The sequence below is a fragment of the Schistocerca piceifrons genome, chromosome 6 (assembly GCF_021461385.2).
Source record: "Schistocerca piceifrons isolate TAMUIC-IGC-003096 chromosome 6, iqSchPice1.1, whole genome shotgun sequence".
NCBI lineage: Eukaryota > Metazoa > Arthropoda > Insecta > Orthoptera > Acrididae > Schistocerca > Schistocerca piceifrons.
The window spans coordinates 401,897,549-401,916,410 of record NC_060143.1 but is presented as its reverse complement, the minus strand read 5'-3'; the positions used below and the strand labels follow the sequence as shown (position 1 = coordinate 401,916,410).

General features: G+C 42.3%; 1 protein-coding gene across 1 annotated transcript in view; it reads left to right on the top strand.

Moving 5' to 3' along the window:
- LOC124803347 (cadherin-87A-like) overlaps nt 1-18,862 on the top strand; it is a 146,356-nt gene that overhangs the window by 75,349 nt on the left and 52,145 nt on the right. The window contains exons 5-7 of the mRNA XM_047264533.1: nt 2,894-3,028; nt 7,140-7,256; nt 14,719-14,794. Coding sequence (XP_047120489.1) covers nt 2,894-3,028; nt 7,140-7,256; nt 14,719-14,794 — 328 coding nt within the window. The remainder of the gene's footprint in view (nt 1-2,893; nt 3,029-7,139; nt 7,257-14,718; nt 14,795-18,862) is intronic.

Below are 18,862 nucleotides of genomic sequence, written 5' to 3'. Positions count from 1 at the left end.
GCAAACCGGCCCAGACCGTTATTTAGCCATGTATCAGCATTATCCTTAATTTATGAGCATGAGTGTAGATTAGCCTGTCCGGAATCCCGACCTGAACCAAATGGAACACCTCTGGGATGGGTTAGAATGTCGACTTCGCTCCAGAACCCACCGTCGACATCCTTTTTTGGTTTTGGCTCTTGAAGAAGAATGGGCTGCCATTCTTCCACAAACATTCAGATTCCTGCCTGGAAGTCTCTCAGGCATACAGCCGGATTGATTGATGATTGTAGAACGAATTTTCGACGGCTTAAGGTGACATCATCATCGGGTTACTCCTGCTGACTGACAGTCTGGACCAGTGGGTGCGATTTATATGCCGGTCGTTACCCCCCTGTACTGACCTCGTATATGGACTGCGCGATGCACCGGCCACGGTGGTGGGGGTAGCACACGCTCGGGAGTCGAATGGCGGTCCTCAGTCTGCGCTCCACTTTCGTCGTGCTCGGTCTTCCGTTTCCGCTTCGTCTGGAGAATTTTCAGTGCTGGAGCTCACGCTTGACTAAGATGAATTCCGCTGTCTTGCTGATGAAGTTCTCATCAGGTACGTTGTCCGCGTATGGAAAAAAGGCTATCTTTTTCGGTTGGTCTTCATCGGTTGGTCTTTTGCTTGAAGGCACGTAGAATTTGGTGATCGCTGCACCCGTTTTTCTGGAACACGTCCCTGAGGTGGTGCAGCTCCAGTTATAGGGTTTCTTCGTGAGTTACACCAGATCTGTGGACCAGTGTGTTTAGCAGTCCTTCCCTTTCTAACGGCTGATGACAGACAGCTATAGGCGTGAAGGTACTGTTCCGTGTGCATTTTCGTCCGTTAGATGCGGTGTCCCTTTGTTTTGTGCGGCTTTTTCCGCACCTGAACATCCAAGAATGGCAACTGACAGGTTTGATTCACCTCCATGCTAAACTGAATTTGGTTGTGAATAGATTTCAGGTGTTGCAAGGTCAAATGACTAATGTATCTTCTACATCTCTGTCGGTTTTAATGGTGCTGACTCTATGGACTTATCCTCAAAGTTTTCGTGTACATATTGGCCACCACAGTTGACGGAGGATACCAACAGACAAACCATCAGTCTGTTCATAGTAATGTCCGTCAAGAAAAAGTATGTGAACGTGAGGGAAAAACTGAAAAGTTTGGTGATTGAGGGTCCAAATTTCTTTTCAGTAAGTTCCAGCGACTCCTTGAGTGGAACTGTGGTAAAAAGTGACACTATGTCGGACCTGACTATGAGGTCTGAGGTTGTCAGTCTGAGTTCCGTAGACTTTTCACAAACTGAGCCGAGTTCTTGATGTGGCGTTCACATTTTCCAACCATCGGACTCAAAACTACGTCAAGTGTTTCGCAAGCTGGTACTCACTGTTGTCTCAGACGTGTGCCCTCTTTGTGTGCCGTCGATAATACGTTCTACAACGATCAATAAACGCGGCTGCAAGCTCGAGACACTTTCAAGCAGCATATTCGCCGGAAAAGAAACCTACTATCACACATTCAGACACTTCACTGAAAGCGTCCCCACCAGAGCTGAAGCCGTCATAAGGCGATTGTTGGTCATGAGCTCTTGATGCTGTTTGGTGATTTTTAGGCAACTTTTTTCGTTATGGAGATACCGCGGGAACACACAATATGTCTCAGGACTCAGAGCGTCTGACAGCTTAGTGACTCGTACCGTAATGGCAACGTCAGGCGACTGCCATGAGCGTCTTTTTCTAAAGATATTGCAAGTAACTTCCTTGGCATTAAGTGTACGCGCAAAATAGTCGATACGATTGTTTCAGACTTTCATTTTAAGGCTGACTGATCTGGCAAGTGTTGTGTTCGAAGTAGCTATAAGATAATTTGCTTGTTTGTTACACTGATTCTGTCCTCTTGGATTTGCTAAGCAAGTATAGGCGTCCCAAGGAATGGTGAGGGGGAGTTGGGACGGGAGGGTGGCGCTTGCCCCTCACCCATGGAGTCTGGAGTACAGTGAGTGCTCTTATTCAAATACTGAGTGGATAACCATAAACCCTCTGGATTTCTTGTCTCATCTACAAGTTTTGGTTATTAAGTCATGAAACTGACCAACTCATTGATATAATAAATGGGAATTTCTAAAGTTTGGCCACCCCATGGAATTATTTCTACGAACGCCCAACTAAACAAACATGCGCTGTTAGAGTTACAGTATATTATTTTTAAAACTGAAATACTGACTTTTCCATGGCAGTGAATCACAATTTTTTGTATCTTTTTTTTTTAAATGCACTTATTCATAACGATGTTTTAAATTGTGACGAATAGCTTAATGGTTTCAGCGGTTTTCATTTTTTAATGTCATCAGTTGATGAAATCAAATTGTATATTAGTATTTTATAAAATTAATTAATAAGCCATAACTACTGTGTTATAAGCTTTTAATTCCAAAATACACAGCAGTTCTGAAAATGCTATATTTATTTTTAAATGAACACACCGCCATTTGACTGCATTGTTCTTTATTCAAGTACGACCCAGATTTCGGCCTTTTATGTCATTGTCAAGTGACTGAGTTTATGTCATCAAAACATATTTCAGGAAATGACATAAACTGAGTCACTTGAAAATGGCATAAAAGGCCTAAACCTGGGTCGTAATTAAATAAAGACCAACTCAGTCAAATGGAGGTGTGTTCATTTAACAATTATTGTATGACTGTTCCTCAGCCACATCAAAAACTGTTGCTGTATTTATGGTCAGTTGTCACAAAATATCCCCTGTAATGGGCCACACCGCATTGTCCTTGTAGAGGTCTAGAGATGTTGATAACAGACGTGATGACAACATCGTGTAGCACTCTATTATTGACTTTTACGTTGCAAATTATTTATTTTCCAGACCGCTACGGCATTCGAAGTGAGACAAGAGGGAAGTCCGAAAAATGGGAAAACTGAACAGGATTACGTATTGCATCTTGTGAAAGGCTTGGACTACGAGGAGTATGCAGTACATGTTCTCAACATACGAGCAAACGTAAGTAGCCAATAGATAAGAGTGTAACCATATATATATATATATATATATATATATATATATATATATATATATATATATATATATATATATACAGGGACATATCGTTTCATTTTCGCTTTGAAGAAAATCAAATGCACTGGATACTGAAAGAGAGTAGTAAATTGATCCACGGAGAGTTCTCATGAAAATTCAAAACTGTTTAGCCGTTCGCGTCAGTTCTGGTCGCAATTGAAATCACCAGATGCTTTAGCGTTCAAAAAGCTTCCAGTATCATTGTACCTTCAATTATGAAATTTTTTCCCATATTACCCGTCAGTGTAAAAATTACCAAAATGCGGAAACAGAAAGTAGTAGCACGTAGTTGAATATTACCTGCCGGAAACACTGGAAGCAAAATATTCACAAATCCCACTTACAGTTCAATTTCCTAATAAATTGTGGTTCGCTTTCTCCAACCGCATCCCTCCCAAGAAAATAAAATGTCTCCCCCTCCCCCAATCCACACCACATTTACATTGTACGTTCTTGCCTCTGTAGAACTATTTCACTTAGACTGAAAAGTAATGCCTCCACCTTCGTAACTCTTCAACAGCCGGAAGCTTTGGTATGCGTCAGCTACTGGCTTGTACCGTAGCCTCTTCTCTACAGCTCCAGCTGGTGGGAAGCCTTAGCATTGAATGGTTGTGTTGTTGCAGTGTAAAGTGTGGAAACCTGCGCAAAGGTCGGTCAATGCGATTTAAGCAACGTGCAGTCACTGAATTCTTGACAGGAGAAGGTGTCACCCCAAAGGAGATTCATCAGAGGATGAAAGCAATTTATGGTGATCGTGTTGATGTGGGTTCTGTGTATCGTTGAGCGAGTAAGTTTAAATATATTGAGGTGGGAACATCTGACCTGCGTGACAAACAAAGAGTTGGACGTTCTGTGACAACAACCACCGAGTCTCACAAGCAAAATGTTGACAGACTGATTCAGGACGATCGTCGTATCACTCAGAGAGAAACTGCAAGCACAATCGGCATTTCACAAGAACGTGTGGGTCACATTATTGCTTTGCTTGGCTATCGGAAGATCTGTGCACGATGGGTACCCCGGGTGCTGACTCCTGAAATGAAAGTGCACAGACTTGAAATTTGCTAGGAACTCCTCTCGCAGTTAGGAGAATTAGGGTGACACCTTTCTCCATTCGTTGTGACAGGAGACAAATCGTGGGTACACCATTGCGACCCGGAGACGAAACGTCAGCCTATGGAATATCGACACAAAGACTCGCCCCAGAAAAAGAAGTTCAAGACGCAGCCCTCAGCTAGAAAAATCATGGCCACAGTGTTCTGGGACGCAGATGGTGTTATCCATGTTGATTCAGAGCGATACATCGCAACGCTGCGAAATCTGAAACGACGGCTAACAAGGGTCCGAAAGGAAAACGGAAATGTTTTCCTGCAGTATGATAATGCCAGACCACACACTTCACGTGTCACCACAGCAGAACTCCAGAGACTAAATCTCACCAACGTACGGCGTCCTCCATACAGTGCAGATTTAGCACCGTCTGACTTCCATCTTTTCCCGATAATGAAAGACGATCCGCGGAGACTTCAGTATGCTTCTGATGAAGACGCCGAGAGAACTGTGAGACTGTGGCTGCGGAAACAGAGTGTTGACTTCTTCCGTGATGGCTTCAGGAAACTTGTTCATCGTTGGCTGAAATGTATCCAGTTGGCTGGTGATTATGTAGAAAAGTGAATATTGGTAATTGAAGATCACATTCTAAGGATTATTTCTGCGTTTGATTTATTAAAATATTCCTATCCAAACCCAATTAACGAAGGTGGAGGCATTACTTTTCATTCAACACTCGTATTTTCAAAAATGTCTCTAAGCACTATGGGACTTAACATCTGAGGTCTTCAGTCTCGTATTTTCAGGAGATGGAAAGATTCTAGCAACAGTTAGATTAACCATTTGCAAGCGGTTAACACAATTGTGCTGAAATCGATTAGAAATGCGCATTGGAATATTGTTCACGAACGAGTTGTCGGAGGGAAAGAGCTGATAGTGGAGTTACATGATACTGCTTGCACAGCAAACAATGCAGAGGATTTCTTTGAATCTGGTTTGCACATGGCAAAGAGGGCTTTGAGCCATAATACTGTGGGACCAAAGATAATAAATATACGGGCAGCGTTTGCACAAATTAGGCAACAGCCTTGCCGCAGTGGACACACCGGTTCCCGTCAGATCGCCGAAGTTAAGCGCCGTCGGGCGTGGCCGGCACTTGGGTGGGTGACCATCCGGGCCGCCATCCGCTGTTGCCATTTTTCGGGGTGCACTCAGCCTCGTGATGCCACCTGAGGAGCTACTCGATCGAATAGTAGCGGCTCCAGTCAAAGAAAACCATCATAGCGACCGGGAGAGCGGTGTTCAAATGGTTCAAATGGCTCTGAGCACTATGGGACTTAACATCTGAGGTCATCAGTCCCCTAGAACTTAGAACTACTTAAACCTAACTAATCTAAGGACATCACACACATCCATGCCCGAGGCAGGATTCGAACCTGCGACCATAGCAGTCGCGCGGTTCCGGACTGAAGCGCTTAGAACCGCTCGGCCACAGCGGCCGGCGAGAGCGGTGTACTGACCACACGCCCCTCCTATCCGCATCCTCAGCAGAGGATGACACGGCGGTCGGATGGTCCCGATGGGCCACTTGTGGCCTGAAGACCGAGTGCTGCTGCTGCTGTTTGCAGAAATTGCGACACCAGTAAGAATGCATATGCCAAACATGAACTTTTGCATAAATCAGGTGTATGATAAAAGACGAACGGTCAGTATTACCCAACTGTACGCAAATTTTACCAAACGTAGAATAGTTCGACTCAGCCGTGCGCTATTATTAAATCCTCTGTTTGTTATGGCATACATAGAGAAACAGTGTGAGGGAATATTCCCAGGAAGAGCTCCTTCCACATCACTTGTGTCCAGGTGTACGGATACCTGCAGTTTATGTTGGAGAACCGCAGAAAAGAAATTTCCGACGAAGCATATACACTGCTTGACACAAAAAGTGAGCACGCAGAAGGGAAGGAGGAAAGGAAATGAAACTTCAAGCGTTGAGAGCGTGTTTGATGCTATTTCAGTGACTACAACTTCGAAATAAGTTTACAAGGAACTTCGCAGTATGATACCACTTACTGGCATGACGTCACACCTCCTCTGACCTGTATGCATGCACGGAGCCTGTCGGTAAGAGTTCTGTAGAGAGAGGTGCCACGTGTGGGCGAGCGTTGTTCTGCTGGAAAATAGCACCATGATAGGGTTGAACGAGAGGCAATACATCCCGTGCCCATGACGTACTGTCCTGTACCATTACCAGCTGCGACCTGAAGTCATACCCGATGACTCACCACACCCTGAAGCCACCCTGACATCACTGTGCCTCTCCAAAATATTGGAGGAGCAGGAACTGTCCTCACGTCTCCCCCGCCAGAATGAGAGGAGGCGGTAGTACTGCGTGGTCAGTAGAAGTGTGGTTGCGGTCAGCAGAGGCCAGTGACTTCGAAAGTGGACTAATCATCGGATTCTGTCTGAGTAGCAAAACAGATAAATCGAGACCACCGCTACCTTCCCTGGTTTCAGTTCATGAGATATTCTGGGCTTCCATTCCTCCACCGACATTCAAACGCGTCACTGAAATAATTGTCCCCAACACTCCCCAAGTCATCGCAAAGGCGAAGGGTGGACCTACACCATAATAACGTTCACTAATTGGGTTCTGGGTACTTTTGATGAGATAGTGTATTTTAAGTTATTTTTTTACGTATAAGATATCTCAGGTTCTCGAGATAGTGTGTGCCTAAATTACATATAACTGATGTCGTTTACTTTCATACATCACTGTTGTCCGACTTTTACAATGAAGTTAGGTGGTAAATATTTAGTTGACAATAACGCAGGAATGGTGTTTGTTGCCATACAACTCAGTCACCTTTACATAAAGTAAGAACGATGGCATTTGTGGAAGAATGCAGTTAACTGCAGCGTTTGCGATCAGTAGACTAGAGAGTCTCTTCCGTAAGAAAACTGAGCTGGTCATTGTTTTTTCCAGGATGGAGTCAATGAAACGACGATATCGTATGTTGTGGACGTGATCGACCTCCCTGATACACCTCCAGTGTGGGATAGTTTTCTGCCGTCTATGAGCATCAATGAGAAAGACCCTCAAGTAAGTAAATCACTAGATTTAGTAATTAGCTATATCTTTCCACCTGATCTATTCGCCCTCACATGATCCTGTTTTCATCACGACCAATTAGTCACTGTTTACTTTCACACATCGTTCTGGAAATGGGGAGCCGCTCTTAGTGTCAAATTGAATAATATAATTATCACGATTTGAAGCTTTGACGTGTAAGAATAAGGTTAGTGCATAAGTTCGTAGGGTTTTTCCATATATTTAATAACACAACAGATACACATAACAGAGACTTAAATCATCAGTAATACATTCTCCTTCACTATTTACAACAGTCTGCCAACGCTTGTGTAACTTTTCCATTCCGCAACTGTATAAAACACGTGGTTTTAAGACGAATAACTCGCCGAGCCATGTTCGGTGCGCAAATTCATCCGTAAAAGTAAGTTCCTTGAAGGTTCTTCGTTTGAGTGCCGAAAAGGTGAAAATCTGAGGGTGCAAGACCAGGTGACTAAGGTGGGTGCAGAATGACTTCCCAACTCCTATGCAGTGTTCTTTGTTATCCTAGCAGGATAAGGGCCGGCGTTATCGTGAAGTAGCATAATGTTGACTGGAATACTCTCTTTCAAATTCTGAAGGTGACAGGGGTAAAATACAGGGAGTGAAAGGGTATTTACAATTTGTACAGAAACCAGATGGCAGTTATAAGAGTCGAGGGGCGTGAAAGGGAAGCAGTGGTTGGGAAGGGAGTCAAACAGGGTTGTAGCCTCTCTCCGATGTTACTCAATCTATATATTGAGCAAGCAGTAAAGGAAACAAAAGAAAAATTCGGAGTAGGAATTAAAATCCATGGAGAAGAAATAAAAACTTTGAGGTTCGCAGATGACGTTGTAATTCTGTCAGAGACAGCAAAGGACTTGGAAGAGCAGTTGAACGGAATGGAGAGTGTCTTGAAAGGAGGATATCAGATGAACATCAACTAAAGCAAAGCGAGGATAATGGAATGTAGTTGAATTAAATCGGGTGTTGCTGAGGGAATTAAATTAGGAAATGATACAAAGTAATAGATGAATTTTTCTATTTGGGGAACAAAATAACTGATGATGTTCGAAGTAGAGAGGATATAAAATGTAGACTGACAATGGCAAGGAAAGCGTTTCTGAAGAAGAGAAAATTGTTAACATCGAGTATAGATTTAAGTGTCAGGAAGTCGTTTCTGTAAGTATATGTATGGACTGAAACTAGACGATAAATAGTTTGGACAAGAAGAGAATACAAGCTTTCGAAATGTGGTGCTACAGAAGAATGCTGAAGATTAGATGGGTAGAAAAAATTGTTCAAATGGCTCTGAGCACTATGGGACTTCTGAGGTCATCAGTCCCCTAAGACTTAGAACTACTTAAAATTAACTAACCTGAGGACATCACAAACATCCACGCCCGAGGCAGTATTCGAACCTGCGACCGTAGCGGTCTCGCGGTTCCAGACTGTAGCGCCTAGAACCGCTCGGCCATTCTGGCTGGCAGATGGTTAGATCACATAACTAATGAGGAGGTATTGAATAGAATTGGGGAGAAGAGGAGTTTGTGGCACAACTTGACAAGAAGATGGGACCGGTTGGTAGGACATGTTCTGAGGCATCAAGGGATCACAAATTAAGCATTGGAGGGCAGCGTGGAGGGTAAAAATCGTAGAGGGAGCCCAAGAAATGAATACACTAAGCAGATTCAGAAGGATGTAGGTTGCAGTAAGTACTGGGAGATGAAGAAGCTTGCACAGGATAGAGTAGCATGGAGAGCTGCATCAAACCAGTCTCAGGACTGAAGACCACAACAACAACAACATCAATTCACGCAGCCTTCCTGGTCATTAATTTTGGATTGGGTCCGAAAGACGTCTTAGTTTTTGTCATTAAATGTCTTCAGTGATGCTTGCGCCTCGGGGAAGCAATCTCTAGTACATCACACAGTCGCTGTTCCACCAGATGCATGATTTTTTTTGTTGGCGTGAGCAAGTCTTTTTATGGAGAGTTGCTGCTTGGTTTGGGCTCAAAAATTCCTTTCTTTTCCTTATGTTAGCATAAAGCCACCATTTGTCACCACTAGTAGCTATACAGGATAGGAATGGCTAGTGTTCTTCACGCGACAATTGATGACGAGCAAGCCGAGATGCACATACGCCACCCGCAGATTTTTGTGATTTTGGCTTAGAGCAAGCGGTACCCAAACACCCCATTTTTTAACCTTCTCCATTGCATTCAGACGTCGCACGGGGGTGAGTGACCACAGTTCGTCACATTTGCTAGTTCTCGAGCATACTGACGTGGGTCATTGTGGACTAATGCGTTTAAATGATCTTCATCAAATCCTGAAGGCCCTCCTGAACGTGGAGAGTCACTGATGTCAAAACGATTCTCCTTCAAAGGAGAAAACCATTTTCTTGCTGTGCTCTGTGCAATGGCATTATCCCCATACACGGCACAAATGTTTCTGGCTCCCTCCGCTGCTCTCAAGCCTCTATTGAACTCAAACAGAAGAATATGTCGAATATGTTAGAGTTTCTTGACTAGGCACTATAATATAATAAAATAATGGAATAGATGATAATAAAATGCGTGGCTTTTTAAAATGTATTGAATTAATGAGATTAATTTTTCGGCATGAATGACAAGCACAATAAGCTGAGCTATGCCTGGAAATAAGTTCGTATTAGTTCATATTATTTGGCAGGGCGAAGTAGTTTCTTTCCCCGCTGTAGATTTGTGCTTACCATTCTTTATAATGTTACGTTTGGTCGCCGTGTTCACCTTTGAAGTCTTGACCGTGTTCCCATTAAGCTTATCGGATCTTTGTGATTTTCCAAAGTACACAGGTGGGCTTCAGTTCTTGTAATTATTGTACTATTTGAAATAACAACTCACACGACCTTTCTGTTAATAAAACAATAGTGTATTTTTCTAAACGGTGCACATATGAAATACATACTCCTCACTTATTCATAGCGACCCCAAAATGGCGGTCTACAATTACTCGCTAAAATGGCGTGCTTCTCACTCGTTCACTAGCTGAGCGCGAATCCTTCCTTCCTCCTACTGGTACCAGAAAAAATCCTCTGTTTTTTAACAACTGAAAGTCAAAAAACACATGATGGTAGGCATAGGCTCTGTGATGAGCTACCGCTTCATCTTCTCTCTTTACCTTTAAAGAAGACGAAAACATAAAGGAAATACAAAAGGTTTGTCACAGCACTCCATTTTCTAGCATCCACAGTTCCGCTCACTAGCTCCATATAACAAAATGACAGTATGTAAACTCAAATATCAACAGTGAACTACAAGTAAAAAATGACAATCGGTAAATAAACCCATAGCAACAATAACATCCAAAACAGAAACACCACGAACTTATGCATCAGTCTCATAAATTTTGAGAACATTCTTCATTGAGTGATGCAGTCTTTGTAGTACTATGTCTCCATCAACAAAATCTTCTCGTTTCACAAGCCGCGTTGCTTAGAATGAAACACTCGAGCTTTCGTACTGAGATGCAATGGCACCCCTGGAACGTTCCAAACAGGGCCTGAGTGACGATTGCGCGAAAGGCAAGTTGGGCGACTCCTATCAGCTTAGTCCCGCTCAGTGACGTCTTATGGCCCGCTGCGAATTCCTCTCCTGTGCCAGCCTCTTCATCTCAAAGTAGCACTTGCAACCTACGTCCTCAATTATTTGCTGGATGTGTTCCAATCTTTGTCTTTCTCCTCAGTTTCTACCTTTTACTGCTCGCTCTAGTACCATGGAAGTTATTCCCTGACGTCTTAACACGTGTCCTACCATTCCGTCCCTTCTCCACCTACTGTTTCCCTCGCCGATTCTTCGGAGAACATCCCCATCCCTTACCTTAACAATCCACCTAATTTTCATTATTCTTCCTTAGCATCACATCTCAAATGCTTAGATTCTCTTCTGGTATTCCCACAGTTCATGTTTCACTATCATACGATGCTGTGTTCCAAGCGTACATTCTCAGAAATTTCTTCCTCATATTGAGGCTTATGTTTGGTAGTAGTAGACTTCTCTTGGCCAGTGCTATTCAGCTTTTTACGTCCGCCTTGCTCCGACCGCCATAGGTTATTTCGCTGCCTTCGTTACCACCAATCCTGCCATTGGGTTCCTCGTTGTTCCCATTTCTGCTGCTTCTCATCATTCTCGTCTTTCTTCGATTTACTCTCAGACCGTGTTCTATACTCATTAGACTATTCATTCCATTAAGCACGTCCTGTAGCTCTTCACTTCTACCTAGGATAGAAACGTCACCAGCGAATTTTAGCACTGATGTCTTTTCACCTTGAATTTTAGTTCCTTTCTTCAACCTTTCTTTTACTTATGTCTTTGCTTCTTCGCTGTATAGATTCAACAGTATTAGTTAAGGACTACATCCCTGTCTTACACCGTATTTAATCTCAGCGCTTCGTTTGGTCTTTCACTCTTATTGTTCCCTCTTGGTTCTTGTACATATTATGTATTACCCGTCTTTCCCTATAGCTTACCCTTTTTTCTGAGAATTTCGAACATCTTGCACCATTTTACATTGTCAAATGATTTACCCAGGTCGACCAATCTTACGAGCGTGTCTTGATTTTTTTTTTGGTCTTGCTTCCATTATCAATTGCAACGTCAGAATTACCTCTCTGGTAACTTTATCTTTCCTAAAGCCAAACTGATAGTCATCTAACACAGCCTCAATTTTCTTTTCCACTCTTCTGTACATTTTTCTTGTAAGTACCTTTGATGCATGAGCTGTTAAGCTAGTAGTGTGATAACTCTTGCAGAACCTAAAGATTGAAATTTGGAAAATTTCTTAAGTAACCAAGTTTACTAAAATGAAATAAAATACGGTCTCCGATCTAATTAGGCATAGTAATATGAAACATTACTTTTAAAGAATCTGTATTAAGTTTTGGTAAAGGAAAGCTACCATTACTTCTTTCCCAGAGAAGTGCAATGAAACTCTGCAATAATAAGACAAGTGATACAGCGAATACTAGCAGTCATAAATAGAATGTGCAAGCTCTCACAAGAACTACTGACACTTTATCTCTTCTCCACAGTAATGCTTCGTTATATATAAATTATCTCATGATCAAATGTTGTGAAAGACACTACTAAACCAAAAATGGACATGGATATAGTCCTGTTTCGTTAGTTACTTTTGATATAGTACAATGATAATTAAAAGTCATTGGCAATAGGATTTTTACACTCACTACGAAGCAATATGGTTTCTCTTTTTATGAATAAAAGCAATTAATCTAAGTTTATCTTTCATAGGCAAAGACTTAGGTGGGGCCCTCAAACTGTCATTCCAATTTTTACTACACAAAGCACACAAAACTCTGGAATTACTTCATAATGCAATTAGTAAAACTGACCAATACACTAAAACCAACTAAACACACTTTTCGGAGAATATTTGGTAGATGCAAATTTAGGTTTTACTTTTCCACAAATTTCACTCGCCTTGCATGGATTTTTAAACAGTTAATGCCAGTGATTTTTCATACAGGTTCTTAAGTATGACTTTAATTGCATTTACACTCTAACTAACCTCAAGACAACGTGCAGTCTTATTGCCATTTATACAACCAATAATTTTCACTAACAGAATTTAATGCAGTTAATCTTTAAAGCACAAACACTTTGAATTAAAACAAATCAAACATTATGGCGGTTTTCATAAATGCAATACTAACTACCTCCCGTGATTTCAATGAAACCCACAGTATTTCTATACATCTTGTTGCATTCAGAATTAAGCAACACCAACAATCACTTATTTTCAGTCGTTTTTCACATACAGGATACTCAGATATTAGTACACTACTGGCCATTAAAATTGACACATCAAGAAGAAATGCAGATGATAAATGAGTATTCATTGGACAAATATTTTATACTAGAACTGTCATGTGATTACATTTTCACGCAATTTGGGTGCATAGATCCTGAGAAATCAGTACCCAGAACAACCATCTCTGGCCGTAATAACGGCCTTGATACGCCTGGGCATTGAGTCAAAGAGAGCTTGGATGGCGTGTACAGGTACAGCTGCCCATGCACCTTCAACACGATACCACAATTCATCAAGAGTAGTGACTGCCGTATTGTGACGAGCCAGTTGCTCGGCCATCATTGACCAGACGTTTTCAATTGGTGAGAGATGTGGAGAATGTGCTGGCCAGGGCAGCAGTCGAACATTTTCTGTATCCAGAAAGGCCCGTACAGGACCTGCAACATGCAGTCGTGCATCATTCTTCTTCGGAGGGATCGAATGAACGGTAGAGCCACTAGTCGTAACACATCTGAAATGTAACGTCCACTGTTCAAAGTGCCGTCAAATTCGAACAAGAGGTGACCGAGACGTGTAACCAATGGCACCCCATACCATCACGCCGGGTGATACGCCAGTGTGGTGATGACGAATACACGCTTCCAATGTGCGTGCACCGCGATGCCGCCAAACACAGATGCGACCATTATAATACAGTAAACAGAACCTGGATTCATCCGAAAAAATGACGTTTCGTGCTCCCAGGTTCGTCGTTGAGTACACCAGCGCAGGCAGATTAAAACTGTGTGCCGGACCGAGACTCGAACTCACGACCTTTGCCTCATATCAACGCACACTCCGCTGCAGAGTGAAAATTTCATTCTAGAAATATCCCCCAGGCTGTGGCTTAGCCATGTCTCCGCAATATCCTTTCTTTCAGGAGTGCTAGTTCTGCAAGGTTCGCAGGAGAGCTTCTGTAAAGTTTGGAAGGTAGGAGACGAGGTACTGGCAGAAGTAAAGCTGTGAGGACGGGGCGTGAGTCGTGCTTGGGTAGCTCAGTTGGTAGAGCACTTGCCCGCGAAAGGCAAAGGTGCCGAGTTCGAGTCTCGGTCCGGCACACAGTTTTAATCTGCCAGGAAGTTTCATATCAGCGTACACTCCGTTGTAGAGTGAAAATGTCATCGCTACTTAGAATATAATATAATAAGTAGTAACACCGAAATGCGTTTGCTAAACCCTTACATGTCGGGGGCAAATTTCGAACGTGATGCGATCATGGAAGGCTACGATAGGAACTGTTCAAAGATAATTGCTTCGCAAAGATTCAAGACCGAAGTTACTGGATCGAGATTGTCACCTTGGCCACAGATTTTCAGGGACGTCAAACACGAAGATTGTGAAATACAATCCTTTCGTAGGAGAGCGGTTGGTTGGTTGGTTGGTTGGTTTTGGGGAAGGAGACCAGACAGCGTGGTCATCGGTTAGGAGAGCGTCTCAGACTCTTACAGATTTTTATTTTTTGGCTTGTAGACCTCAAAATATTACAGTTCAACACTAGGTTACCCTACATATAAAAACAATAGGTTTCATATGGTCTAGCTCTCAGCTAATGTTAAATCTCAGTTTACAAGTCATTCGATTAATAATACGATTTGTTGATGTTCCAGACAGCGACTGTGGTAGCACACGACGGTGACATCAGTATTAACGCCGATATCTCTTACAAGCTGGAGGCGAAGAATGGTAAGTGAATAACAAATTTTACATCCACTTAAAACCACAAGGGATGAACAGAAAGAAATATCTTCAATTTCTTACATCGTAAAATATCGTGATAATGGAACAATTTTGGCTTTGGTGGTGATGGTCTAATGCCGTTCTCCAGTCATCAGTCACCCAGTGCGAGGTAGTAATGCTAGTAGTAGATGAGTTTTCCTTTTTGACAGCAAAATAACTCATCATGGTCGAACTAAAGAGAATGTAAAATACGTACTGTTAACAGCTTGATAAGCGTTTATAGAAATTGTATGTTTGTTAGCACCGAATATAAATTTAAGTGTTATGAGCATCTTGTAAGGATATTCGTCTGGAGTGTACCATTGAAAACAAGAGAGACCTGGATAGCGCGGACAATAATAGAGCAGAAACAGTTCAGACAATAATAGATTAGAAACTTTTTAAATGTGACGAAGTCTTAAGGGGTAGATTGAATAACTTAGAAATTGCTAGTTTCAATAGTGCCCACTCTTATCATCGAAGTGGAATTGAGCATTTCTAAATCGTATTTCTGAAAACATTTCGAATTATTTCCTAGTTGGGAAGAAACGATCTAGACCTAAATTTTCCTACCTCTAAACGTTTAAAAACCTAGCCAAAATATCTTTGTAACGCGAATTCTCTTTAAAAAAAAGCAACTCTTAACTTATTCTTATGTCGTTAAACCCATAAATCGATACGAAAACAGCTGCATATGTTCAAAATATTTTAGCGTCGTTTTTGTTTACAGACAGCCAAACTCGTGTCATTCATGAACTAATGCATTCTCTAAGGGCCGGCCGGTGTGGCTGAGCGGTTCTAGGCGCTTCAGTCTGGAACCACGAGACCGCTTCGGTGGCAGGTTCGAACCCTGCCTCGGGCATGGATGTGTGTGATGTCCTTAGGTTAGTTAGGCTTAAGTACTTCTAAGTTCTAGGGGACTGATGACCTCAGATGTTAAATCCCACAGTGCTCAGAGCCATTTCAACCATTCTCTAAGGTTAAACTTAATTCATCTTTAGAAACTGTCCAAGAGTGGGAAATGTGGGTGCTGTTATATGTTGGTGAGTAGGGGGAATTGTTGCCAATCTTGTAGGAACCATTTTCTGTAGGGAGTGGGTGAGGGATGTAGTGGATAAACATTGAGAAAATATAAGAGGCTCTCTCCTAGAACTGCAGAGTATGCAGCAGGAACATATTGATCAAGGAGCAGGAAGAGAAAATCTCTGTCCTTTAGACACAATTTCAGGAAGTACAATGGAGATAGACCAGAGGAGGGTAGTTGGGAACTGTAGTCGGTAGGAAGTGAGGGAAAAGAGAACGTGATCTAATAATCATCGACACTAAAAACAGGTATCCACCACCGCCAGGATTAAGTGGGGAAGAGCCCAAGGTAGGACTAGGAGCGGGAAATGTGGAGCAAACTTCAACCGAGATGAGGAAGCCTAGGAATGTTAGGAAGAAGGAAGTTCTGCTGTTGGGTAGTAGCCATGGGCGAGGTGTAGGCCCTCAATGGATTGGAAGCGTAGGGGCGCCATACCAGGCCATGAGCGTTTTCGAAACAAATCGAGCGATGAGTGAAGTGATAGGAATGACACTGATGGAAGCCAACACTGTGCGTCAGTAGACAGGATTACACTAGGCATGAACTACACCTTACCAGGGTTGGGGGGGGGGGGGGAGATTGGTGCAATGTGGAGGTTGGACCTTGGGTCACACATGTTTAAATACCTGTTGTCATGCATAAGAGAAGTAGGTATTTTAAGGATAAATCAAGATAACAGATTCCCCTGCCTAATGTGTAACCCCAGCACTCAAAAGTATCTAAACTAACCACACATAAGACACATACTCTAACACATCATCTCATAAAGAAAAAGAAAGCACTGAAAAAAGTAATATGCGACCTTCGTCAAAACATTCTTTCCCTGTATTTCCCTGTTATTTATTTGACTTCCTTGTGTACATTGCAACTATCATATTTACTTTGATAAAACTCTGTTTCCTTGCACTGCTCCACTTTTTAATTTTCTTGTGCTTCCCTCATTTTTCTTCTGATTGCCTTATTTATCTTCCTGCATTCACTTGGATTTCTCCTATTTCTTCCTTCCATTAGACTCAGTACCGCATCCGTCATCCATGACTTCCTCTCCTTCATCGCTGGTTTCATGTACCTTATCTTTTGTCTTTTTGCCAAACTGACATTGCTTGGAATGTCTTCTCTATTAATAGCTAAGTTGAGTTCCGTTTGTATATTCCGTTTTAGTATCAGGTCTTTCATTTTCCTCAAACTGCAGATTTGCTTTTTCTTTCTCTTCACTCTCTTCATTCTGACTTTAAAAACCCCTACAAGTGGTGTGTGATCAGAGTTTACATCTCCTGGTAATGTTTTTCCTGATTTACATCTATTCCTGAAACCTTTATTTACTAGTAAGAAATCAGTCTGGTTTCTCACACATTTCCCAGGGCTGTCCATTGGAGACTTGGATGTGTACAGTCTACTACGTGAAAGTTTAAACCAGGCATTCATGATCACTAGATCATTTGACACCCCAAAACTTTCAAGATTATCCCCTCTGGAATTCTTCTCTCCTAATCTAAATGGTCCCACCATGTCTGGTGCTCTACCTTCCCCCACTTTCGAATTACAATCTCCCAGCACAACTGTTAACTCATATTGTTAAATTTCCTCAAAATTCCATTTATATTATCATAAAATTCTTCCGTCTCTTTATCCTTTTTGTCCGTTGAAGGGGCATACACTTGTATTATATTTACATCACTAGGGCTACCACTTGGCTGCAATAACATTATACAGACTGATACAGGTATGAGATTTTTCAGACATTGCTGGTTTCTCTGCTAGTATTACAGTGACTCCAAGTTGGTGCTTGCCATCTGCTCTTCCTGAGTATAGTACTCTGTGTCCATTTGTGTAAATATCTCCTATGTTTGGCCATCGCATCCCGCTAACTCCAAGTATCTCTGTGCCCATGCTATCTATTTCTCGAATTGTGTTATGTATTTTCCTTCCTTGACTCACTGATTTTACATTCCAGATTGCCACTTTTATTTTTTCTTGGCATTTGAGTTTCTTCGTGTCTGTATGCATTAGTGTTACTCCCAAAGATCTGATTGAGGAACTTACTCCAGAAGCTAATTTCTCCATAGGTATTGCCATGATGATTACTAGGACATGCCAGAAGGTCTTTCATGTAGTCGTTGTCCGGTATGTTCTACATTCTTAGGCCGTTGACCATCTTCATGGTTCCTCCGTCTTTCGAACTAGTTTCCCAATTCTAGGGCAAAAGAATGCCCCAATCTCAGTCTGCTATTGCCAAGAGAGAGGGGGAGACCCCTTATCACGAGAACCACTTGGTCGCCAGATCTTAGTCAGTCTAAAGCAGGGTGCACCACAAGCAGGTGAGGATGGCATTACCCCTTACACCCCTACAAAAATCCTACTTTTCCTCAAACCGCACAAATCCTCTATTGATACCTCCTCCTACCGCCCCATATACTTCACCTCAGTGTTTAGCAAGGTCTTCGAATTCCTCCTCTTCTGAAGCATTCTCAACACCTGAAAAAACATCACCTCCTTCCTTTTAACCAGTGCGGCTTTTGTCTGACATTCTCTTCTGATGATGACCAGCTCCTAACCCTCACCCATCTACTATACCACCAACTAAACACCTGAAAATCTGTTATGTTTGTCTCAGTCGATCTAGAGAAAGCCTACTATCGTGTATGGCATCCCAGTCTCCTTTTCAAACTCTAGACTTACGCACTTCTACTTAATTATGTCCATCTGAATGTATCCTTTCTCTCTTATCGCCCATCCTTTGTCTCCATTAACAACACCAATTCCTGCACCATCTGTTCCACAGCAGGTGTGACCCAAGGCCCTGTCCTCTTTGTTCCCCTCTAGCTCCTCGAAACGCCTAAACCACTCCCACCAGTCCACCACCTTCACTATATTGATAACAACACTTTCCTTGCTCTCTGTCCTAAATTCCAGAATTATCAAAGATCCCTCCAAATCCACCTCAACCACTT